The sequence below is a fragment of the Zonotrichia leucophrys genome, unplaced genomic scaffold (genome assembly GCF_028769735.1).
Source record: "Zonotrichia leucophrys gambelii isolate GWCS_2022_RI unplaced genomic scaffold, RI_Zleu_2.0 Scaffold_48_389894, whole genome shotgun sequence".
Classification (NCBI taxonomy): domain Eukaryota; kingdom Metazoa; phylum Chordata; class Aves; order Passeriformes; family Passerellidae; genus Zonotrichia; species Zonotrichia leucophrys.
In genome coordinates this window covers 192,084-215,372 of record NW_026992253.1, presented here as the reverse complement: position 1 = coordinate 215,372, position 23,289 = coordinate 192,084, and the positions used below count along the sequence as shown (strand labels likewise).

General features: G+C 68.7%; 5 protein-coding genes across 6 annotated transcripts; 1 reads left to right on the top strand and 4 right to left on the bottom strand.

Moving 5' to 3' along the window:
* Positions 1-267: 267 nt before the first annotated feature.
* ZNF653 (zinc finger protein 653) lies at positions 268-5,226 on the bottom strand. Its single transcript, XM_064737260.1, has 9 exons — positions 4,916-5,226; positions 4,262-4,305; positions 3,904-4,113; positions 2,692-3,078; positions 1,901-2,057; positions 1,343-1,484; positions 1,141-1,258; positions 918-1,017; positions 268-815 (listed from the first exon to the last, which is right to left on the bottom strand). The coding sequence occupies exons 1-9, from the start codon at positions 5,224-5,226 to the stop codon at positions 713-715; spliced, it is 1,572 nt and encodes a 523-aa protein (XP_064593330.1). The 3' UTR covers positions 268-712.
* A 987-nt stretch (positions 5,227-6,213) lies between these two features.
* On the bottom strand, positions 6,214-10,077 carry ECSIT (ECSIT signaling integrator). Its single transcript, XM_064737334.1, has 7 exons — positions 9,663-10,077; positions 8,860-9,403; positions 8,124-8,347; positions 7,677-7,731; positions 7,103-7,251; positions 6,572-6,677; positions 6,214-6,493 (listed from the first exon to the last, which is right to left on the bottom strand). The coding sequence occupies exons 1-7, from the start codon at positions 9,723-9,725 to the stop codon at positions 6,231-6,233; spliced, it is 1,404 nt and encodes a 467-aa protein (XP_064593404.1). The 5' UTR covers positions 9,726-10,077; the 3' UTR covers positions 6,214-6,230.
* Positions 10,078-10,638: 561 nt separating this feature from the next.
* CNN1 (calponin 1) lies at positions 10,639-17,114 on the top strand. Its single transcript, XM_064737317.1, has 7 exons — positions 10,639-10,913; positions 12,434-12,555; positions 12,951-13,017; positions 13,158-13,295; positions 13,792-13,902; positions 13,993-14,139; positions 15,967-17,114. The coding sequence occupies exons 1-7, from the start codon at positions 10,851-10,853 to the stop codon at positions 16,192-16,194; spliced, it is 876 nt and encodes a 291-aa protein (XP_064593387.1). The 5' UTR covers positions 10,639-10,850; the 3' UTR covers positions 16,195-17,114.
* Positions 17,115-17,188: 74 nt separating this feature from the next.
* On the bottom strand, positions 17,189-18,156 carry ELOF1 (elongation factor 1). The gene is made up of 3 exons (XM_064737316.1): positions 17,838-18,156; positions 17,530-17,600; positions 17,189-17,452 (listed from the first exon to the last, which is right to left on the bottom strand). The coding sequence occupies exons 1-3, from the start codon at positions 17,951-17,953 to the stop codon at positions 17,388-17,390; spliced, it is 252 nt and encodes an 83-aa protein (XP_064593386.1). The 5' UTR covers positions 17,954-18,156; the 3' UTR covers positions 17,189-17,387.
* Positions 18,157-18,404: 248 nt separating this feature from the next.
* On the bottom strand, positions 18,405-22,693 carry ACP5 (acid phosphatase 5, tartrate resistant). 2 transcript variants are annotated; one of them, XM_064737279.1, is made up of 6 exons: positions 22,559-22,693; positions 21,655-21,930; positions 20,625-20,752; positions 19,659-20,028; positions 18,775-19,002; positions 18,405-18,714 (listed from the first exon to the last, which is right to left on the bottom strand). In XM_064737279.1, exons 2-6 carry the CDS (start codon positions 21,928-21,930, stop codon positions 18,709-18,711), a joined length of 1,008 nt encoding a protein of 335 aa, XP_064593349.1. In that variant the 5' UTR covers positions 22,559-22,693; the 3' UTR covers positions 18,405-18,708. The 2 variants fall into 2 exon arrangements, with proteins under 2 accessions (XP_064593349.1, XP_064593348.1); XM_064737278.1 differs by having other exon boundaries at positions 18,405-19,002.
* Between the last annotated feature and the right edge of the window lie 596 nt (positions 22,694-23,289).

The following is a 23,289-nucleotide window of genomic DNA, read 5'->3' as shown; positions in this document are numbered from 1 at the left end:
GGAAGAGGAGGAGGAGGGACGGGAAGGAGGAGGAGGAGGAGGAGGGCGATGAAGGCCGCGGGCGCCGCTTCAGCACCGGAGACAGCGCCGAGAGCGAGCGCTCCGCGAGGGGCGGAGACCCCGAAATGGGGAGGGGGCAACGCCGAGGGAGCCCTCGAACCCTCCGGGACCCCCCCCCAAACCCCCCGAGTCCCCCCGAACCCTCCGGGACCCCCAGAGCCCACGCAGACCCCCCCTAGCCCCCCTCCCCAAAAAATGAACCATCACGAAAATTCCCGATTTTAATGGGGAGGGGGCTGGGGGGATTCCCGTGGGGGCTGGGGAGGGGTCTGTGCCCCCCCCCCAGACCCCCTCCCCAAAACCCCCAGGTGTCCCCGGGGGGGGACGACAAGTGACAATAAGGAAATAAATAAATAAATAAATAAATAAATAAATAAATAAATAAATAAATAAATAAATGAAAGGTGAGGGAGTGGGAGACAGGGAGCACCTGGGAGGGCACCTGGGGGGGGGGGGGGGGGGACAGGTGAATCTGGGGGGGCCCAGGTGAGTCTGGGGGCGGAGTCCTAAGTGAGTCCAGGGGGTCCCAGGTGAGTCCAGGTGAATCCAAGCGGGACCCAGATGAGTCCATGGTGGGTTCCAGGTGAGTCCAGGTGCCCCGGGGGGGTCCCAGGTGACTCCGGGGGGGTCCCAGGTGCCCCGGGGGGGGTCCCTATGTGCCGCGGGGCTCGGGGTGCCCCTGCAGCCCCCCGTGTCTCCGCATGTGCCAGGTGAGGGAGGCGCGCTGGCGGCAGCGGAACCCGCACACCTCACACCTGGGGGGGGGCAGGGGGGGCCAGGTGAGTCTGGGACCCCTCCCCACACACCTGGGGGGGGGAACAGGTGAGCCCCGGGACCCCTCCCCACCCCTCACTCACTGCAGGGGTCTCTCCCCCGTGTGCGTCCTCCTGTGCACCTCCAGGTGGTTCCTGCGCTTGAAGGACTTGGCACAGGTGGCGCAGGTGAACTCCCGCACACCTGGGTGGGGGGCAATGGGGGGGGCAGCAGGTAACACCCCCCGATGTGGGGGTGAAGGGGATTTGGGGGGCACAGCACACCTGGGTGGGGGGCACAGCCCACCCGTGGGTGTGGGGGTCTCACCTGCGTGGCTCTCGGCCGCGTGGCGCCGCAGGTGCTGGGCCAGGTGGGAGCTCCTCCCACAGCCGGGCTGGGGGCACACCTGGGCACGGGGCCGGCGCTGCCCCTGGCGCAGGGGGCTCTGGGGGGTTCACACAGGTGAGGGGGGGTCTGGGACAGGTGAGGGGGGGTCTGGGTGTGTTCCCCCTCCCCCCCCCCCAGGTACCTGTACGCTGCCGAGGGTCCCGAACACCTGCCCACAGGTGGGGTGGGGGCAGCTCAGGGGCCCGGGGGGCTCCTCGGGGGGGTCCTCGGGGGGCTCTGGGGAGGGGGCTCGGCCCCTTCGGCTGCGCCGGGGCCTGCGGGGCCTGCTGTGAGACCCCCCCCAAAAAACAGGTGTGGGACAGGTGGCAGAGCAGCTCACCTGAGCCCCCTGAACCCCTCCCCAAAAAAACTCCCAAATCTCCCCAAATAAAAGAGTCCTGGAGCCCCAAACCCCCCAAGGACCCCCAGGGACCCCAAAACCCCCCCAAACGACTCCCAAATGACCCCCTGAACCCCCCCAGAGACCCCCTAAACCCCCCCAAAGCATCCCCAAAGGGGATGAACCCCCCCCCCAGGGACCCCAAATGACCCTCAGGGCCCCCTAAATCCCCCCAAAGTGCCCCCATGTCCCCCTGAAACCCCCTCCAAATGACCCCAGGGACCCCCAAAGCATCCCCAAAGACCCCCAGGGACCCCCTAGACCCCCCAGGACCCCCCAAAGCCCCCCACAGCCCCCCACCTCTCCGGCTCCGTGGGGATCTCGTAGATGATCGCCGAACCCTCGGGCTCCTCGGCTGGGGAGGGGTCCCGGGGGGGCTCCGGAGGGGGGGGCGGGGGGGGCGGCTCCTCCTGCTTCAGCCTCAGCAGTGGCTCCTCCTCCTCCTCCTCATCCTCCTCTGCCATTGGTGGGGCTGGTGAGACCCCCGGGCCCCCCCCCCCAGATCCTGCCCCGAGCTGATTCTGAGCCCCCAACCCACCCCCAGCCCCAATTCTGAGCCCCCAACCCCCAGCCCCAATTCTGAGCCCCAACCACCCCGGCCCCATTCTGAGCCCCCAACCCACCCCCAGCCCCCTGAGCCCCAATTCTGACCCCAAATCTTCCCCCATTCCTGACCCAAACCCCCATTCACGACCCCAAATTCCCCATTCCTGACCCACAATCTTCCCCAAATTTTCTCATTCCTGACCCCAATTCCCGACCCAAACACCCCATTCCTGACCCCAAATCTTCCCCAAATCCCCAACTCCAAATTTCCCCAATTCCCAACCCAAATGCCCCAATTCTGAGCCCAAACCTCCCATTCCTGAGCCAATCCCCGATTCCCAACCCAAACCCTCATTCCTCACCCAAACCTCCCAGTTCCTGACCCCAAATATTCCCCAAATTTCCCCATTCCTGACCCCAAACCTTCCCCAATCCCCAATTCCTGACCCCAATCCCCAATTCCTGACCCAAACCCCCCAATTCCTGACCCAAAATCTTCCCCCACCCCCCCATTCCGAGCCCCCGCCCCATCATTTGCCCCTCACCTGTCTTGCCCTGGGGCAGTTGTGTTTCCTCAGGTGTGGGGGGCGTGGCCAAGGCGCTGCCCCCCCCTCCCTGGAGCAGCACCTGGAGCCCCCCCGGGCCCTGCTGGAGCCCCTCCAGGCCAAGCCCCCCCTCCTGGAGCCCCCCCAGGACCCCCCCCAGCCCGAGCCCCCCCAGCAGCAGCAGCGTGGTGGGCGGGGGTCCCGGACCCCCCCTCAGTATGGGGAGGGGCAGGCACAGCACGGCCTCCAGAGCCTCGGGGGGGGGCTCGGGACCCCCGGGGGGGGGCGGGGGGGGCACGGCGGGACCCCCGCCCGGGGCTGGAGCGGCCTCAGAGCCCGAGGAGCTGCACGAGGAGGAGGAGGAGGAGGAGGAGGAAGAGCCGGGGGCTGCGGGGGGAAGAGGAGAGTCAGGGGTCAGGGGGAGGGTCTGCACCCCCCCAGGATGGCTGCAATAAACCCAAGAGAGCTGGGGCAGACCAGACCAAATCGCCCCAGAGCTCAAACGCCCAGAGAGCTTGGGTGGCCCAAGTCACCCAGACCCACCCACCCCCAGTACCAAATCCCCCCAGACCCCAAACACCCAACCCCACACATCAAATCCACTCCACACTCCCAAGTCAAACCCCACACAGCCCCCAGACCCCACCCAACCCCAGACCCCACAGACACCCCAACCTCCCAACCCCAAACCCCACACCCAACCTCCCAAGACCCCAGACCCCACATCCCCCAGACCCCAAACCCCAAACCCCACACCCTTAATCTCCCAAACCTCAGACCCCCACATCCCCTAGACCCTAAATCCCCCAAACCCCACACACCCCAAACCCAACACCCTAAATCTCCCAAATGTATAACCCCACATTCCCCAGACCCCAACCCCAAACCCACATTCCCCAGACCCCAAACCCTCCACACCCCAACCCCTTAATTCCAAACCCCACATCCCCAGACCCCAAATCCCCAAACCCCACATTCCCCAGACCCCAACCCTCCAACCCCAAACCCAACACCCTTAATCTCCCAAACCCCCAACCCAACCACAACCCAAACCCCCACACACCCCAAACCCCCAACCCACACCCAAACCCCCCACCCCAAACCCCACCACCATCCCACCAACCAAACCCCAAACCACCCCTCCAACCCAAACCCCACACATCCCCTGACCCCCCAAACCCCCCAAACCCCCCAGGACCCCCCAATCCTCACCGTCCTCGCCCTCGGAGCCGCTCTCGGGCCTCAGGGGCGGGTGCAGGTCCTGGAAGTAGCGGTGCCCGCGCTCGCACTGCCACACGGCCGTGGTGAGCAGCCCCAGCGCCGGCTCCAGCTCCGCCAGCCGCGGCTCGTACGGGCAGCGCTGTCCGTGGTCCTCGTACCACAGCACGGCGTGCCGCAGGCAGTTCACGTTCCGCCGGCGCCCTAAGGGGGGCACGGGGTGAGCGACCCCCGAAATTGGGGTATGGAGCCCCCAAAGTGGGGCACAGCGAACCCAGAGTGGGGCACAGCAGCACAGAGCGAGGGGCAGCCCCCCAGAGTCAGGCACAGCCCCCCAAAGTCAAACACTCACGTTTTTTGCGTTTGGGCTTTTTCGGGAGCTGCTCCCAGGGTTTGCTGTGGGGAGAGAGGGGATGGCAGAAAGGGGAAGGGCCCCCAGCCTTCCTCCCCGGCCCTCCTCCTCCTCCTCCCCGGCCCTCCTCCTCCTCCCCGGCCCTCCTCCTCATCCCTGGCCCTCCTCTTCCTCCTCCTCCTCCTCAGGCCAACCCTTCTCCTTTCCACCGCCTTTCTCCTCCTTATCCAGCCCCTCGCTTCCACCCTCAGCCTTCATGCCCCCAGCCTTCCTCCTCCTCCTCCTCTTCCCGTTCTTCATCCCCCAGGAGCGCGAGGAAGAGCAGGGAGAGGCGGGAGAGGAAGAGGGACAGGACAGACGGGAGGGGACGAGGAAGAGGAGAGTGAGGAAGAAGAGGCTGAGGAGGAGGAGAACGAGGAAGAAGAGGAGGAAGAGGAGCAGGATCAAGGCCGGTAACACCGCTCCAGCACCGCGGACAGCTCCCGCCCGATCCCGCCGCTCCCGCCGAGCCCCGGGCCCGCTCCGCGCCCCCAGCCCCGCTTGGGGGGACCCCGACAGCGACCCCCGCCCCCCCAAACCCCTCCGGGACCCCTCCCCACACTCTCAGCGCCCCCTCCCCCGGCTCCCCCCGGTTCCCCCGGCTCCCCCGCTCACCCGCGCCGCCCGGCGCGCTGGCCCCGCTCCAGCCCCAGCAGGTAGGCCGCCAGCTTGGCGTCGCTCCATCCGCTGCGGCGCCGCAGCTCCACCCAGGGCCCGTGCGCCTCGCCCAGGTACACCCGCCGCACGTCGTACTTCTTGCGCGACTCCAGCCGCCGCCGCGCGCGGTCCGTGTCCGTCAGGCGGGGCCGGCCCCGCGCTTTGCGGCCCCCGCCGGGCTCGGGGCCCGCCCCGGGACCCCCGGGAGCCGCCCCGGGACCCCCGGGAGCCGCCCCGGGCCCGCCGGGGCCGCGCTCGGCCGCGCTCATGCCGCGGCGCGCTGAGATGACGTCACGATAACGTCGCGTTGTGATGATGTCGCGGCGGCGGCGTCGCGGCGCTGGGTGCGCATGCGCCAAACGCGCTCTGCCCTGAACTCCCGCCCGGATTTTGGGGAGGGGGCGCTGAGGGAGAGGGGGGACCCCAAAAGGGGGACCCCAAAGGGGGGACCCCAAAGGGGTCCTGGGGGGTCTGAGCCCGACCCGGGACCCCCGGGTGCGAGGGGTGGAGGTGGCGCAGCTGAGGGAGCGCAGCGGGTCACTGGGGACACTCCAAGGACCCCCCAAAATTCATCGGGAACCCACCAAGAGGCCCCCCAGACGCATTGGGGACCACCCAAACCTACTGAGGACCCCTCAAACGACCCCCAGAACTCACCAGGGACCCCCCCAAGTGCCCCACAAATTCACTGAGGACCCCCGAAGAGAGCCCTAAACTCACTGGGGGCTCCCAAACTCCATGGAGACCCCCCAAAAGACCCCTCCAAACTTACTGGGGACCCCCCAGACTCACTGCGGACCACCTAGTGCCCCCAGATTCACCCAGAACCCACTGGGTTTGGGGGGCGCGACACTGGGAAGGGGAAACGACCTCTGAGCACCCCCAAATCCCCGACCCCCGGCCCCTCAAACCCCCTCTTGTGACCACAAGGAGCACACAACCCCCCGAAAATCCCCCCAAAAATCCCTCAAAACCCTCCCCAGCACCCCCAAATCCCCTCCTGTGACCAAGTGGGGTGCACAACCCCCCCAAAAATCCTCCCAAATCCCTCCGAGACCCCCCGAAAACCCTTACCCAGCACCCCCACACCCCCCAAATCCCCCAAAACACCCCCAAAAGCCCCTGAGACCCCCTCCAGACCCCCAAAATCCACTCCCGTGACCACACGGAACACACAACCCTCCCCAAAACCTCCCCAAAATCCCCCCAAAACCCTCCCAACTCCCCCCAGACCCCCAAAATCACGACACCCTCTCTCCATCACACACCCCGTTTATTCCCCACTCTTTTCGGGGGTCTCTCCCCGCGGCTCCCGCCCCTCGGGGGGCTCCAGCCCCGTTCCCGGGGGGCTCCCCTGGCCCAGCCGCGCCCTCGGGGGGGGCTCAGCCCCCGTTTCCAGCCCCGGTTGCAGGCGGAAGATCACCGGGGTGTTGGCCAGGGCCGGGTTCCGCTCCTGCAGCGCCGCGATCCAGCGGGCCAGGGCCGGGCGCTGGGCCCCCCCGGCCATGCACAGCGCCAGCACCGGGCCCTCCTCCGCTGGGGTGGGGGGCACACGGGGTCAGGGGGGGCGCGGGGAGAGCCCCTGAGCCGCCCCCGGACCCCTCCCCAAATCACCTCTGTCCACGCCGTGGAAGTCGTCGTCGTCCCAGGGGCCGCGCTCCAGCTCCAGCTCCAGGTGCAGGGGGAAGTAAAAGCTGCGCTCGGGGTCCGGGGGGGGGTCCTGGGGGGCAAAAAAGGGGGGTGGGAGGGGGGCTGGGAGGTCCCAGGACCCCTCAGGATTCCCCCATGACCCTCCCAGGGCCCCCAAGGTACCCCCATGACCCCTCCAGGCCCTCCCAGGACACCCCCATGACTCCTTAGGACCCCCCAGGACCCCCTATGATCCCCCCAGCACCCCCAAGACCCCTCACGACCCCACAGGATTTCTCCCCGGATCCCCCAAGATCCCTCAGGCCCCCCCAGAACCCCCAGGACCCCCTCAGAACCCCCCATGACCCCCCATAACCCCTTTATGACCCCCTCTAGGCCCCCCATAACCCCCTCCAGGCCCCCCTATGACCCCCTAGGACCCTCCCAGGACGCCCCAGGCCCCCCAAAGTCCCCCCATGCCCCCCCTGGAACCCCCAGGACCCCCGACTGACTGACCCTGATGTGGGGGGGCAGGGGGTCCCCCCTTAGCACGAAGTATTTGAGGAGGGTCCCGCGGAGCCAGAGCGGGAACGGCCCCTCCACGAACACCGGGCGGGCGGGGCCGTGCAGGGCCAGGAGCTCCTGCTGGTCTGGGGACTGACAGCCTGGGGACAGCAGGGGACATTGGGGACATTGGGGACATTGGGGACATTGGGGACACCGTGCAGGGCCAGGAGCTCCTGCTGGTCTGGGGACTGACAGCCTGGGGACATTGGGGACATTGGGGACAATGGGGACAATGGGGACAATGGGGACACCGTGCTGGGCCAGGAGCTCCTGCTGGTCGGGGCTCTGTGAGCCTGGGGACAATGGGAACACTGGGGACATTGGGGACATGGAGGACATTGGGAGGGACATGGGGAGACCTTGGGGACATTGGGGACAGCTGACCCCAAACCCTTCACAGAGACCCTCAGGGAACCCCAAACACAGGGACCCCCAAAACCCTCCCAAGGGACCCCAAACCCACCCCAGGGACCCCAAACCCCAACCAGCCCCTCCAGGGCACCCCAACATCCCCAGCACTCACTGATGATGAAGGGCTGGACGGAGCCTTCATCCTCCCCCGAGTCTGGCACTGGTGCCTGTGGGACAGGGACAGGGACAGGGACAGGGGTCACTGCAGGGACACCTCTGACACCTCAGCTGTGTCCCCGCAGTGTCCCCACCTGGATGAGGGTGACAGTGTCCCCTGTGTCCCCCCGTGTCCCTGTCACCTGTATGACACTGATGACGGCCCCGGGGTCGCAGGCCATGCGCTGCAGCCCCTGTGTCCCTATGTCCCCCCCATGTCCCTGTCACCTGTATGACAGTGATGACGGCCCCGGGGTCGCAGGCCATGCGCTGCAGCCCCAGGGTCAGTGTCCCCCCATGTCCCCATGTCCCTGTCACCTGTATGACAGTGATGACAGCCCCGGGGTCGCAGGCCATGCGCTGCAGCCCCTGTGTCCCTATGTCCCCCCCATGTCCCTGTCACCTGTATGACACTGATGACAGCCCCGGGGTCGCAGGCCATGCGCTGCAGCCCCAGCCGTGCAGCCTCCAGCCCGGGGGGCAGCGGCCGGGGGGGCTGCGGGTGGGGGTCCAGGTGCCGCATGCGCGGCAGCCAGAACTGCATCCGCTGCAGCTTCCGCATGGGCCGGCTGCGCGGCCCGAACACCCCCAGCAGCAGGAACCGCGTCTCTGCGTCCGGCATCACCCCTGGGGACACATTGGGGACAGGTTAGGGACAGCCTGGGGACAGCAGGGACACATTGAGGGGACTGGGGATATTGGGGACACATTGGGGTAACAGCAGCAGGAACCGCGTCTCTGCGTCGGCATCACCCCTGGGGACATTGGGGACATTGGGGACATTGGGGACAGGTTAGGGACAGGCTAGAGACAGCCTGGGAACATTGGGGGGATTGGGGACACTGGGGACATTGAAGGGACAGGTGAAACAGGGAGGCACCAAGGGACCTGGAAGGCCACAGGATGTGCACGAGGGGACAGGAGTGACACGGTGAGGCGCAAGCAGAGACAACACAAGGGACACAACAGGGGGGACACCTGGGGACAGCAAGCACGGCACACCCAGCAGCACGGGTGGCCGAGGTGTCCCCCGTGCCCCAACAGAGCAGAGCCACCCCTTGTTCCCACGCACAACTGTCCTGTGTCCCCAGGCAGGGCTGTTCCTTGTCCTGGCTGCCCCCAGTGTCCCCAGCACTCACCGTACTGCTCCATCTGCTCGAGCAGGCGCAGCCCGCACTCCTGCTGCCGCGGGAACGGGAACAGCAGCCTCTGCACGGGGCCGCGGGGCACCCAGGCCCCGCGGGGCAGCAGCCGGAGCAGGGCGTTGTAGGCGCCCAGGCTGCGCTCGGCGCCCAGCGCGGGCAGCGCCGCCAGCGCCGCCTCCACCAGCGCCAGGCGGCCCCCGCGGCCCGGCGGGGCCCGGGACAGCTCCCGCAGCGCCGCCTCGAACGCGGCCCCGGGGTCGGAGCGGCCGCCGGTGCCGCCGGGGTCACCGCTGTCACCCGTGTGCGTGTGCTCGTGGTGCGACCCGCGGGAGCGGAGGAGGCGGCGCAGGGGGGGCTTGGGGGCGGCACCCGCCGAGGTGTCACCCCCTGAGGTGTCGCCCCCCGAGGTGTCGCCCCTCGGGCCGTCGCCCTCGGCGGGGTCGGGGCTCGGGGCTCTGCGAGGTTTCGGGGTCCCCTCGTTGGGGTCGCTCCCCTCGGTGGGGACACGCGCGGGGCGCTGGCACAAACTGCGGCAGAGCTGGGGAAGGGGAAGAGGGGTCACACCACAGATGTGTCCCCGTGTCCCCCCCACTGTCCCCCCGTGTCCCCCCGGTCCCTCCGGTGCCCCCCGAACCGTCTGTCCCCCCCGTCCCCTCTGTCCCGTCGATGCCTCCTCTCTCCGCCATCTCCCTCCACTGTTCCCGTGTCCCCCTCATCCCGTCCTGTCCCCCTCTGTCCCCTCCTGTCCCTCGGTGTTCCCCCGTGTCCACCCCCGTCCCTCCCGGTGTCCCCCTCACCTCCGGCGCTGCGGGGCCGCCCCAGAGGCGGCGGGGCAGGGCGCGGAGCCAGCCCAGCCTCATGTCGCCGCTGTGGCCGCTGTCCCGGTGTCGCCGCTGTCCCGGTGTCGCCGCTGTCCCCTCACGGCCGGGCTCCGCTGTCCCCACGCCGGGTCGCGCCGTTGGGCGCCGCCATCTTAGCCTGGTCAGTGGGCGGGGCTTGCCGGGCGCAGCCAATCACCGGGCGGCGTTTCTCGGCGGGCGCTGTGATTGGCAGGCAGCGAGGGGCGGGGCTCGGAGGGGTTCCCCCGTGACGTCAGAGCGGGACCCCGGGATGAGTTCAGGGACGGGGATCGGCGGTGACGTCACGGGGGGTGAACAGTGGCGTCAGAGCGGCCCCGGCAGCCCCAGCGGGGGAGAAGGGGATCCCCAAATCCCTGGGGGGGCTGGTGGGGGCGTCCCGATGTCCCCCCAGGACCGGGGGGGGTCCCGGAGCTCCGGGGGGGGGCGGGGACGGCCCGGGGAGGGGGAGGGGCAGGAGGGGGGGGGGGGGGAGGGGGACATTCCCCACCCGTGACGAGCAGTGTCCCCCCCGGGGGGGCGGCGGAGTCCGATCCGGTGACGGCACCGGGAGGGGGGGGACTCGAACCGCGCTGTCCTGGGGGGGTCCCGCGGTACCGGGGGGGTCCCGGGAGCGCGGGGAGGAGACCCCCGGTGCCCCGGGGGGGTCCCCGGAACCGCGGGGGGGTCCCCGGTGTCCTAAAGAGGGTCCCCGCTGTGGGGGGGACACCGAGAGTACCGGGGGGGACCGGGGTGTGCGGGGGGGAAAGGGGCGGATTTGGGGCGGGGGGGGCGGTCCGGGATTCCCCTGCCCCCCCCCCGGGATCCCCCCCCCCTCCGGGATCCCCCCGGTAAATGTGGAAAAAATGACGCCATCACCCGCCCCGCCGTGACGTCAGCGCGGCGGAGGGCGCGGATTGGCTGCGGCCGGTCCGGCCCGGGGGGGGCTCCGCGCCCACCGCCCACTTTTAAAAGTGGCGGCGGCCGCGCCGGGACGGGACCGGGAGGAACCGAGCGAGGGCACCGAGCCGAGCCGAGGGCACCGACCCCAGCCGGGACAGCCCCGAACCCGCCCGGGACAGCCCCGAACCGGCGCCACCCGCCCGCCGCGACCCCCGCGCCGCCACCGCCACCCCCGCGACCCCCGCCATGTCCAACGCGCACTTCAACCGCGGCCCGGCCTACGGGCTCTCGGCCGAGGTGAAGAACAAGGTGAGCGGCACGGAACCGAACCGAACCGGACCGGAGCGAACCGAACCGGGGCTCCGGGCAGGTGTCACCCCCATCCCGGGGGGCGCGGCAGCACCGGGGCCGGGCGGGGGTCGCGGCGGGACCCGACGGGAGCGGGGGCGGGACCCGGCGCTGTCCCTGGTGCTGCCCCGGGAGGGAAGGGACGGGCACCGGGCACCGGCACCGGGCACCGGAACCGAGCGGCGGCACCGGCACCGGGCGGCGGCACCGGCGGGTTCCCCCCGGGGGTCGCACTGGGCTCCGGTTCCCCGGGGGCGGCGGCGTTGGGAGCTCCGCAGCCCCCGGCGGCTCCGGTAAACGGGAGGTGACGGGCACCGGGCACCCGGTGCGGGTCACGGAAGGGAGGGGGCGACACCGGGGCTGCCCCGTGAGCACCGGGGGGTCCCGGCGGGCACCGGGCCGCTCAGGGTTAACGGCGATCGGGGGTTTGTGGGGCGGGGGGGCCCCCGCAGCTCCCGGTCCCGGCGGGAGGTGACGGGAACCGAGCGGGGGGGGGCAACACCGGGACCCCCCCGCGGGGCTGGGGAGGGGAGGGGGCGACACCGGAACGGAGCGGGCGGGCCCCGGGACCCCCCCGAGCCCCCCGCCGGTGCCCGCCCCGGGAAGGGTTAACGGGGGCGGTTCGGGCGGCCCCGCGGCGCGCGGGGGGCGGCGGAGCCGGGACACGGCGGGGGGGGGGGGCCCGGCCCGGGAAGGGTTAACGGGGGGGGCTCGGCGGGCGGGGGGGGCCCCGGCGCCCCCCGGCCCCGCCGTGAGCCCTTATAAGGCGGCGGAGCGCGGCGGGCGGGCGGCGGCGGCCCCGGGCCGGGGCTATATATGGGCAAAGGTTCGGGCGGCCCGGTCTGCGCCGCTCCCGGGGGGGCCGGGACGGGGCGGCGGGGGGGGCGGCAGCCCCGGCATTCCCGGGAACGGGGGAACGGGGGAGCGGGTCCAGCGGGAACGGGGGAGCGGGGCCAGCGGGGATGAACGGGAACGGGAAACGGGAAACGGGGCCAGCGGGGATCCCCGTGCCGCCTCTGCCCCGAGGGTGTCCCCAAAGTGTCCCCCCCGCGCTTTGTGGTGTCCCCCTGTGGGTGGCACCGCATCCCCGGTCAGGGTCCCCGCGGTGTCCCCAAATCATCCGCGGACTCCTGAGATTGTCCCCAAATCCTCCCCGTCCCCCTCCCGCTGTCCCCAAATCTTCCATGGCTTTCTGACACTGTCCCCCATGTCCCCAAATCCTCCCTGGCCTCCTGAGATTGTCCCCCCATCTCCATGAGGGTGTCCCCCACATTCTCCGTGCCACCGTGTCCCCCAGCGATGTCCCCTGGAAGTGTCCCCATGTCCTCCCAGCGGTGCCCCCGTGCTCCCCCAGCCCCTGGCGCTGTCCCCCCGTCCCCTGGCGGTGGACACTGTCCCCCCACGTCCCCTGACATTGTCCCCACGTCTCCCTGGCGCTGTCCCCGTGGTGTCCCCTGACTGTCCCCCGTCCTGTCCCCCAGCTGGCTCAGAAGTACGACCCGCAGCACGAGCGGGAGCTCCGCGTGTGGATCGAGGGCACCACGGGGCGCCGGATCGGGGACAACTTCATGGACGGGCTCAAGGACGGCGTCATCCTCTGCGAGTACGGCACGGGGACCCCCGGGACCCCCCTGAGACCCCTGGGACACCCCCGGGACCCCCAGAACCCCCCTGGGACCCTCGAGACCCCCACTTTGTCCCCTCCCTGCGCCCCCAGACCCAGCTCAGGAGGATCCTCCAGGAATTTTAACCCACCCCTCACCTGGGCTGACCCCTGACCCTTGATCCTGCGGTCACCCCACCTGTGCTGACCCCACCTGTGTGACCTCAATCCTGACTGGACTCTGGGGTCATCCCGGGGTCAGCCCACCTGTGTGACCCCACCTGTGCTGTGGGGTCATCCCGGGGTGGATTTTGGGATCATCCAGGGGTGACCCCGCCCCAGTGCTGTCTCACCTGTGTGACGCCACCTGTGTGACCTCACCTGTCCCCCCCCAGGCTCATTAACAAGCTGCAGCCGGGCTCGGTGCCCAAGGTGAACGAACCCGTCCAGAACTGGCACAAGGTGAGGGGAAACCCCAAAATTGGGATATGGGACAGGGTCCCCAAAATTTGGGGCGGGTCTGGGGAGGTTCAGACCCCAAACCCGGGGGTCTGGGTGGGCTCCTGACCCCAACCCCGACCCCAAATGCCCTCCGCGAGCAGCTGGAGAACATCGGGAACTTCCTGCGGGCCATCACGCGCTATGGGGTGAAGCCCCACGACATCTTCGAGGCCAACGACCTCTTTGAGAACACCAACCACACCCAGGTGCAGTCCACGCTCATCGCCCTCGCCAGCCAGGTGAGATCCTGGGGGGTTCTGGGGGGTCCTGGGGGGCTCCTGAGGGTCCTTGTGGCCCCTTGGAGGGCACTGGGCAAACGCTGGGGGGGGATCCAGAGGGGGGATTTGGGGTCTGGTGAGGGTATTTGGGGTCTGAGGACAATATCTGGGGTCTGGGGCAGGTATTTGGGGTTTGGGGCAGTTATTTGGGGTCAAGAGAGGATTTTTGGGATCCAGGGAGGGTATTTGGGGTCTCAGGAGGATATTTGGGGTCTGGGGCAGGTATTTGGGGTTTGAGGAGGATATTTGGGGTCTGGGGCAGGTATTTGGGGTTTGAGGAAGGTATTTGGGGTCTGGGGCAGGTATTTGGGATCTGGAGAAGGTGTCTGGGGTTTGGGGCAGGAATTTGGGATCTGGGGCAGGTATTTGGGGTCTGGGGCAGGTGTTTGGTGTTTGGGGCAGGTATTTGGGGTCTGGGGGTCCCCATAAGCCCCCCAACCCCCCGTGTCCCCTGCAGGCCAAGACAAAGGGGAACAACGTGGGGCTGGGGGTGAAATACGCCGAGAAGCAGCAGCGGCGCTTCCAGCCCGAGAAGCTGCGCGAGGGCAGGAACATCATCGGGCTCCAGGTGACACCGGGGACACCTGGGGGGACATCCGGGGGGCATTGGGGGTGGCCTGGGACAGCTGTGACCCCCTGGCTGTCACTGTCCCCACAGATGGGCACCAACAAGTTCGCCAGCCAGCAGGGCATGACGGCGTACGGGACACGGCGGCACCTGTACGACCCCAAACTGGGCACGGACCAGCCCCTGGACCAGGCCACCATCAGCCTGCAGATGGGCACCAACAAGGGCGCCAGCCAGGTGGGGACAGGGACACCACGGGGACACTGCCACCTTATTGGGGACACTGCCTCCATGGGAGGGACACAGGGACACATGGGGACACAGGGGACACAGGGGACACAGGGACATGGGGACACAGGGACACCTGTACAACCCCAAACTGGGCACAGACCAACCCCTGGACCAGGCCACCATCAACCTGCAGATGGGCACCAACAAGGGCGCCAGCCAGGTGGGGACAGGGACACCCTATTGGGGACACAGGGACACTGCCACCCTATTGGGGACACTGCCACCATGGGGGACACGGGGACACAGGGACACCTGTACGACCCCAAACTGGGCACGGACCAACCCCTGGACCAGGCCACCATCAGCCTGCAGATGGGCACCAACAAGGGCGCCAGCCAGGTGGGGACACTGCCACCCTATGGGGGACATGGGGACACTGCCACCCTATTGGGGACACTGCCACCATGGGAGGGACACAGGGACACAGGGACACAGGGACACCTGTACGACCCCAAACTGGGCACAGACCAACCCCTGGACCAGGCCACCATCAGCCTGCAGATGGGCACCAACAAGGGCGCCAGCCAGGTGGGGACAGGGACACCCGGGGACACCATGGGGACACTGCCACCCTATGGGGGACACCGCCACCATGGGAGGGACACAGGGACATGGGGACACAGGGGGACACAGGGACACCTGTACGACCCCAAACTGGGCACGGACCAGCCCCTGGACCAGGCCACCATCAGCCTGCAGATGGGCACCAACAAGGGCGCCAGCCAGGTGGGGACAGGGACACCACGGGGACACTGCCACCCTATTGGGGACACTGCCTCCATGGGAGGGACACAGGGACATGGGGACACAGGGACATGGGGACACAGGGACATGGGGACACAGGGGACACAGGGACACCTGTACGACCCCAAACTGGGCACAGACCAACCCCTGGACCAGGCCACCATCAGCCTGCAGATGGGCACCAACAAGGGCGCCAGCCAGGTGGGGACACCATGGGGACAGGGACACCTTGGGGACACCTTGGGGACACATGGGGACACTGCCACCGTGTGGACATTGCCACCCAGAGGTGACACGAGGACATGGGGACACTGCCACCCCATGGCGGGACACAGGGACACGAGCAGGGATGGCACATGGGGACTTCGATGTCGCGGATGAGGGGGACAAACGGCCCGGAAAGGACAAGGGGGACAGAGAGGGGACAGAGGGGGATGGAAAAGGGACAATGAGGGATGGAAAAGGGGACAGAGAAGGGGCAATGAGGGGGACAAAGAGGGGGTGGAGAGAGGAGCATGAGGGGACAATGAGGGGACAGAAAGGGGACAATGAGATAGGACAAGGAGGGGACAGAAAGGGGACAATGAGGGACGGAAAAGGGGACAAGGAGGGGACAGAGAGGAAGGGACAGAGAGGGGACAAAGGGGGGGTGCAGAGAGGAGAATGAGGGGACAGTTGGGGGGAAATGAGGGGACAGAGAGGGAACGGAGAGGGGACAGAGAGGAGGGAACAGAGAGGGGACAATGAGGGGACAATTAGAGGAAAATGAGGGGACGGAGAGAGGACAATCAGGGGACAATAAGGGGATGGAAAAGGGACCGAGAGGGGACAAAGCGGGACGAAGAGAGGAGAATGAGGAGAGGAAATGGGAGAGGGAAGGAGAGGGGATGGAAAGGGGACAGAGAGGGACACGAGGGGAGAGAGAGGAGGGGACAGAGTGGGACAATGAGGGCACAATGAGGGGACAAACACCCCGCGGGCAGCACCGCGGGACCCCCACTCACCCGCTGACCCCGCTCCCGGTGCCAGGCGGGGATGACGGCGCCGGGCACCAAGCGGCAGATCTTCGAGCCGGCGCTGGGCATGGAGCACTGCGACACCATGACCATCGGGCTGCAGATGGGCAGCAACAAGGGCGCGTCGCAGACCGGCATGACGGTGTACGGGCTGCCGCGCCAGGTCTACGACCCCAAGTACTGCGGCGGCCCCGAGCTGCTCGGCCTCGACGGCTGCGACGGCCTCTACAACTCGCAGTAGCCGCGGGCGCCGCCGCCGCTTGCACCGCGACACCGCTGACACCGCCGGCAGCACCGCCGCGCCCCGCCGGGGCTGCACCGGGGGAACCGATACCGGGGGAACCGGGGGGGACCGGGGCTGACACCGGCAGCACCGCCGGGGCCGGGACCGGGGGAACCGATACCGACACCGGCAGCACCGCCGGGACCTGGGCTGCCACCGGGGGAAGCGGGACCGGGATCACCGTGTCCCGCCGAGCCAAAACCGGGGCTGGAACCGGGGAACCGGCACCGGGATCACCGTGTCCCGCCGAGCCAAAACCGGGGCCGGCACCGGGATCGCTCCTTGGGGGAACCGGGACCGAGATCACCGTGTCCCGCCGAGCCAAAACCGGGGCTGGAACCGGGGAACCGGCACCGGGATCGCTCCTGGGCACGGGCAGCACCGGGAATTGGCCCCAGGGCAGGGACCGATCCCGGGACCGGACACGGGGAGGGGTCGGTGCTGGGGACGGCCCCGGGATTGGGCCCGGGGGAAATCAGCCCCGGGAACGGCCCCGGGGAGTTCAGTCCTGGGACTGGCACCGGGAATGGCCCCGGGATCAGCCCCAAGGGGTTCAGTCTCGGTATCAGTCCCGGTATCGGTCCCGGTATCAGTCCCAGAATCAGTCCCGGGATTGGCTCCGGGATCGGTCCCAGGCTTAGTCCCGGAATCAGCCCCGGTAATGGCCCCGGGACTGAGCCCGAGGGGAATCGGCCCCGGGAACGGCCCCGGGGGGTTCAGTCCCAGGATCAGTCCCGGGGAGTTCTGTCCCGGTAACGGCCCCGGTATCAGTCTCGGTATCATTCCCGGTATCGGTCCCGGTATCGGCCCCGGGGGGCTCGGCCCCCGCCACGTGTGAAGCCACCGAGGCACAATAAAAGCCACACGCAGAGGTGACAGCGCTGCGAGAGTGAGGGGACAATGGGGGGGACAGCGAGGGGACAATGGAGGGCACAAGGAGGGGACACCGAGGGGACACCAAGGCCACCATCCCGGCCCGTTTATTGCCGCGCTGCTCTCCCCAAACCGGGCGCCACCCCCGGCCCGGTGTCCCCGAGGGGACAGGGACGAGTCACGGGGGCTGGGGGGGGGAAATGTCACCGCCACACCGGGCCCGGGGGCGGCACCGGGGACAGGGCCGCGTCCCCCCCTCCCGGTGTCCCCTCCCGGTGTCACTGGTTGGCCGCCTCGCAGGCGTCGATCCAGTCGCTGTAAACGTCCACAGGCTCCGACAGGTCTGGGGGCGCCGTTAAGGCTCCATCACGGATTTGGGGGGTCCCGGTGGGGGTCACGGGGGGCTCCCGGTAAGGATACAGGTGATGGGGGTCTGGAACTCCTCCAGGCACACGGTGCACGAGATCACCCCGGTGTTCCGGGCGCGGTCCCTGCGGGGCACGAGGGGGGCGTGACCCCTCCGGGCTCCGTCCCGAACCCTCCCGGTGCCCCCGTTTCCCCTCCCGGTACCGGCACTCCCCGGTGCCCCGTCCGTATCCTCCCTCTCCGCTTCCCCCCCGGGTTCCTCCGTCGCCGTTTCCGCGCTGCCGCCCGCCCCCGAGCCCGGTCCCCGGTGTCCCCCCGGTGCCCCCCCGGTCCCCGGCGGCCCTCCGGTGTCCCCCGCTCACATCTTGACGTCGCAGGACTTCTCGTGGTTGCAGAAGGGACACGTGAACTGCGTCTCCAGCGTCCCCGTCATCTTCTTCTTGGGCGGCGGCTTTCGCTTCGACTTGCGGCGGCCCATGGCGGCCGCACCGGGGCCCAGAACCGGGAACGGCCTCGGGAACGGGAACGACACTGGGATCGGCCCCGAGGCGCTGCGGGACGTGCCGGGGGCGGCTCGGCCCCGCCCGGACCCCTCGGGCCTCTCCCGGTTCCCCCCCGGTTCCCCCCGGTCTCTCCCGGTCCCTCCGGCCGCGCTCCCGCCGCGTTCCCGGAAGTGCCGCCCCTCCGCCCTCAGCCAATCAGCGGCAGGAACAACGCTATCTGCCCCATGTGACCCACGACCGCCCTGCTCATTGGTTAAAGGGAGCAACGCCCCAGCCAATCACCAGAGGGGAGCCGAGCGGCGCGCGCGCTGTCCCGCCCACCAGACGGACGCGGGGCGCAGCCAATCAGCGGCGCGGGGGGCGTGGCCGGCGCTGTGAGGCTCCGCCTCCCGCGCGGTTTTTGGGGCGAATCGCGGCGGGTTCGGGTCCGGTCAAAGCCTTTATTGGGTGGGGGGCAGTGTACCCCCGGGTCAGGGGGCAGGGTCCCCAAGTGGTCAAGGATCAGTGTCCGGTCCCCAGTGTCCCCCCGGGTCAGGGGTCAGTGTCCCCAGTGTCCCCATTGTCCCGCTGTCCCCAGGGAAGGGGTCCCAGTGTCCCCTCTGTCCCCGTTGTCCCCGGTGTCCCGGTGTCAGAGGCGCGGCGGCAGCGTGACGCGGTGCAGGACGCGCCCGGCGTCTCCCTGTCCCGGTTTCCCGGTGTCCCCTCCATCCCCGGTGTCCCGGTATCCCGGTCAGAGGCGCGGCGGCACCGTGACGCGGTGCAGGACGCGCCCGGTGTCCCGGTATCCCGGTCAGAGGCGCGGCGGCACCGTGACGCGGTGCAGGACGCGCCCGGTGCTCTCCAGGAAGGTCACGGTGGCCCCGTGGGGCTCCAGGCGCACGTGCGCGAAGCCGCCGGGGCTCTCGGGGCTCCCGTAGAAGAACCGGAGCGCCCCGGGCGGCACCGAGCGCTCGTGCGGCCGCGAATCCTCCATGAAGTTCCCGGCGCCGCTCAGGACGTAGGCGACACCGCCCTCCTCCAGGTACTGCGGGGGGACAGCGCGGGGTCAGGGGGGGACACACCTGGGGCCACACCTGGGGCCACACCTGGGGCTGATGGGTGGGATTGAGGGGTCCCTGCACACCTTTGGGTGTCCCTGCACACGCCGGGGCCATGCCTCACCTGAGGGTTGTACCCCTGTCCATCCCTCACCTGTCTCACCTGTCCCTGTCCCACCTGTACCTGTCCCTCACCTGCAGGCTGTGGTCGTGCCCGCACAGGTAGGCGCTGACACGGTGCCACCCTGTCACACCTGTCCATATCTCACCTGTCCATATCTCACCTGTCCATATCTCACCCGTCTGTACCTGTCTGTACCTGTTTGTACCTGTCCCTGTCTCACCTGTCCGTGCCCACATCTCACCTGCAGGTTGTGGTCGTGCCCGCACAGGTAGGCGCTGACGCGGTGCCGCCCTGTCCCTGTCTGTCCCTGTCTCACCTGTCCATATCTCACCTGTCTCACCTGTCCGTGCCCACATCTCACCTGCAGGTTGTGGTCGTGCCCGCACAGGTAGGCGCTGACACGGTGCCACCCTGTCCCTGTCACACCTGTCTGTCCCTGTCGCAGGTGTCTGTACCTGTTTGTCCCTGTCTCACCTGTCCATATCTCACCTGTCTCACCTGTCCGTGCCCACATCTCACCTGCAGGTTGTGGTCGTGCCCGCACAGGTAGGCGCTGACGCGGTGCCGCCGCAGCAGCGGCCGCAGCAGCCGCACCAGGCAGCTCGTGGGGCCGTGCTTGGCCACCGACCACACCGGGTAGTGCCCGGCCACCAGCACGAAGGCGTCGCCCGCCGCCGCCTCCAGCTGCGCCCGCAGCCAGCCCAGGTGCGCCGCGGCCGCCGCCGCGTCCCGGGGCCCCGCGGGGCCCGAACCGGCACCGGCACCGGCGCCGGAACCGAAATCGTCGCTGTGGCCGCAGAGCAGAACCGAGTCCAGCACCAGCAGCCGCGCCGAGACGTTGGAGCCCGGCAGGTGCAGGCGCAGGCTGTAGTACGGGTGGGGAAAGTGCCTGGGGACAGAGGGGACACTTGGGGACACCTGGGGATATCTGGGGACATCATGGGGACAGTGCAGGGACAGCCCAGCATGGGCATGGGGCAGGGGAAGGGTCTGTGGGGCATGGGGACATCGTGGGGACAGTGCAGGGACAGTGCAGGGACAGCCCGGCAGGCGCAGGCTGTAGTACGGGTGGGGAAAGTGCCTGTGGGGACAAGGGGACACTTGGGGACAGTGCAGGGACACTTGGGGACAGTTCAAGGACACCTGGGGACACTTGGGGACAGTGTGGCAACAGTCTGGTGACACCCTGTCACAAGACACAGGGTGCGGTAGGGCTGGGGAAAGCGCCTGCGGGATGTGAGGGCACTTGGGGACACTTGGGGACATGCAGGGACATGGCAGGGACATGTGGGGACAAGCGGGGACATGCCAAGCAGGGCTGGGGACACCCGGTGGAAGCTTGGGGATACCATGGGGACACTTGGGGACATCCCCAGGGATGGAGGCAGGGGGGACATTGTGGGGACACCCTGAAGGGACTCGGAGACCCTTGGGGACCCTCGGGGACATCTGGGGACCCTCGGTGACCCCGTGTCCCGGCCGTACCAGCGCGGGGAGTGGCGGCTGTAGCGCAGCTGCGCGGTGACATTGCCGGCGTGGTCGTGGTTCCCGGCCATGACGAACCAGGGGACACCGCGGAGCCCCGGGGACACGAACACGCGCTCAAAGGTGTCCTGGGGACACAATGGGGACACCACGGGGACAATGGGGACACCACAGAGTCCTGGGGACACGAACACGCTCTCAAACGTGTCCTGGGGACACAATGGGGACACCACAGGGACAATGGGGACACTGCGGAGCCCCGGGGACACGAACACGCGCTCAAACGTGTCCTGGGGACACAATGGGGACACCACGGGGACAATGGGGACACCCTGGGGACACCACGGAGCCCCGGGGACACGAACACGCGCTCAAAGGTGTCCTGGGGACACAATGGGGACAATGGGGACACCATGGGGACATTGGGGACACCACAGGGACAATGGGGACACCCTGGGGACACAATAGGGACACCACGGGGACATTGGGGACACCACAGGGAGCCCACGGGGACAATGGGGACACCACGGGGACAATGGGGACACTGCAGAGTCCCGGGGACACGCTCTCAAACGTGACCTGGGGACACAATGGGGACAATGGGGACACCCTGGGGACACAATAGGGACACCACAGGGACATTGGGGACACCATGGGGACAATGGGGACACCCTGGGGACACAATAGGGACACCACAGGGACATTGGGGACACCACGGGGACAACGGGGACACCACGGGGACACCACAGGGACATTGGGGACAATGGGGACACCATAGGGACAATGGGGACACCACAGGGAGCCCATGGGGACATTGGGGACACCCTGGGGACACAATAGGGACACCACGGGGACATTGGGGACACCACAGGGAGCCCACGGGGACATTGGGGACACCGTGGGCACAATGGGGTTAATGGGATCCCCATGGGGACCCCACGGGGATGCAGTGGGGACAATGGGGACACCACAGGGAGCTCATGGGGACCATGGGGACACAACGGGGACATGGCGGGGCCGCCGCGGGTACCTGGAAGCGCGGGTCCCACTCGTCCTTGACCCCCTCGTAGTAGAAGTTGTCCCCCAGGGCCAGCACGAAGTCCCCCCCCAGCTCGGTGGCCGCCCGGCCCATGGCCGCCGCCGTGGCCACCTGGCGGGGGGTGACAAAGGGGGGCTCGGGCAGCCCCCCCCAGTCCCCCAGGGCCAGGAAGGACAGAGCCCCCCCCGGGGCGCCGAGCGCGGGGGGGGACAGCAGCGACAGTGCCAGCAGGGACAGGGACACGGAGAGGCACGGCGGCGACGGCATCTGCGGGACACGGGGGGACACAGGGGGTCACAACTGCCCCCCTCCAATGTCACCCAGGGGTCTTGGGATGTCACAGCCCCCCCAGTGCCACCCAGGGGGACATGGAGGGGACACGGGGGTGTCACAGGAGGGTCTGGGGGTGTCACAACCCCCCCCGGTGTCACTGGGAGTGTCACCAGGAGGGACACGGGGGGAACACCAGGGGGTCTTGGGGTGTCACAACCCCCCCAGTGCCACCCAGGGGGACACGGGGGTGTCACAGGAGGGTCTGGGGGTGTCACAACCCCCCCCCGGTGTCACCCGGGACTCTGGGGGTGTCACAATCTCCCACCCCATTGTCACCCATGGCGCTGGGGTGTCACCCCACCCTCCCCGTTGTCACCCCGAGGGTCTGGGGGTGTCACAACCCCCCCATTTTGTCACTTAGGGCTGCGGGGGTGTCACCTGTCCCCTCCCCATTGTCCCCCCGAGCTCTGGGGCTGTCCCTGTCCCCTCCCCATTGTCACCCTCACTGTCTGGGGCTGTCCCTGTCCCCTCCACGTGTCCGGGGGGGGGTCACGAGTGCCACCCTCCCCCCTTCCCCCGGTGGTCCCACGTGTCCGGGGGGGTCCCCGGGGGTCGCTCTCACCGTCCCGGCCGCGCTGTCCCTTTGCTGTCCCCGCGCTGTCCCCTCCGTCCCCCCCCCGTGTCCCTTTATGGCCCCAAAAGGGGAAGCGGGGTCGCCTCCCCCCGGGGCCGCTGTCACCTGACGGGTCCTGGGGACACTGGGAGGGGGGGGGGAACTGGGAGGGAACTGGGAGGGAACTGGGAGAGCGGGGGGAGGGACAGATGGACACTGGGACAGGGACAGAGGGACACTGGGAGAGTGGGGGGGGAACTGGGAGCACTGGGAGAGCGGGGGGAGGGACAGATGGACACTGGGACAGGGACAGAGGGACACTGGGAGCACTGGGAGAACTGGAACAGGGACAGATGGACACTGGGATGGACACTGGGAGGGAACTGGGAGCACTGGGGGAGGGACAGATGGACACTGGGACAGGGACAGAGGGACACTGGGACAGGGACAGATGGACACTGGGAGAGGGAGGGGGAACTGGGAGCACTGGGGGAGGGACAGAGGGGACACTAGGACAGGGACAGAGGGACACTGGGAGCACTGGGGAGGGAACTGGGAGCACTGGAGAACTGGAACAGGGACAGATGGACACTGGGAGAGGGGGGGGGGAACTGGGGGAGGGACAGAGGGACACTGGGAGCACTGGGAAAGTGGGGGGAGGGAACTGGGAAATGGGAATCATCTGGAAATTCCCCAAAATTCCCTCAAATTCCCCAAATCCGCTCCAGCCACGGGACTGA

Bases quoted from the DNA above. Each gene is read 5' to 3' on its own strand.
- ZNF653 (XM_064737260.1), bottom strand. From the start codon at position 5,226: ATGAGCGCGGCCGAGCGCGGCCCCGGCGGGCCCGGGGCGGCTCCCGGG. The intron at 1,485-1,900 runs GTGGGGGGCTGT...GTCTCACAGCAG, and splicing joins ATCCCCACGGAGCCGGAGAG to GCCCCGCAGGCCCCGGCGCA. The intron at 1,018-1,140 runs GTGAGACCCCCA...CCCCCCACCCAG, and splicing joins CGCGGCCGAGAGCCACGCAG to GTGTGCGGGAGTTCACCTGC.
- ECSIT (XM_064737334.1), bottom strand. From the start codon at position 9,725: ATGAGGCTGGGCTGGCTCCGCGCCCTGCCCCGCCGCCTCTGGGGCGGC. The intron at 9,404-9,662 runs GTGAGGGGGACA...CCCCTTCCCCAG, and splicing joins GCGGCCCCGCAGCGCCGGAG to CTCTGCCGCAGTTTGTGCCA. The intron at 6,494-6,571 runs GTGATTTGGGGA...CCCCCACCCCAG, and splicing joins CTTCCACGGCGTGGACAGAG to CGGAGGAGGGCCCGGTGCTG.
- CNN1 (XM_064737317.1), top strand. From the start codon at position 10,851: ATGTCCAACGCGCACTTCAACCGCGGCCCGGCCTACGGGCTCTCGGCC. The intron at 12,556-12,950 runs GTACGGCACGGG...GTCCCCCCCCAG, and splicing joins GACGGCGTCATCCTCTGCGA to GCTCATTAACAAGCTGCAGC. The intron at 14,140-15,966 runs GTGGGGACAGGG...TCCCGGTGCCAG, and splicing joins CCAACAAGGGCGCCAGCCAG to GCGGGGATGACGGCGCCGGG.
- ELOF1 (XM_064737316.1), bottom strand. From the start codon at position 17,953: ATGGGCCGCCGCAAGTCGAAGCGAAAGCCGCCGCCCAAGAAGAAGATG. The intron at 17,601-17,837 runs GTGAGCGGGGGA...CGTGCCCCGCAG, and splicing joins AAGTCCTGCGACGTCAAGAT to GGACCGCGCCCGGAACACCG. The intron at 17,453-17,529 runs GTATCCTTACCG...CGGCGCCCCCAG, and splicing joins GTTCCAGACCCCCATCACCT to ACCTGTCGGAGCCTGTGGAC.
- ACP5 (XM_064737278.1), bottom strand. From the start codon at position 21,930: ATGCCGTCGCCGCCGTGCCTCTCCGTGTCCCTGTCCCTGCTGGCACTG. The intron at 20,029-20,624 runs GTACGGCCGGGA...CTCTGTCCCCAG, and splicing joins AGCCGCCACTCCCCGCGCTG to GCACTTTCCCCACCCGTACT. The intron at 19,003-19,658 runs GTGAGATGTGGG...GTCCCCCCGCAG, and splicing joins GGCACGACCACAACCTGCAG to TACCTGGAGGAGGGCGGTGT.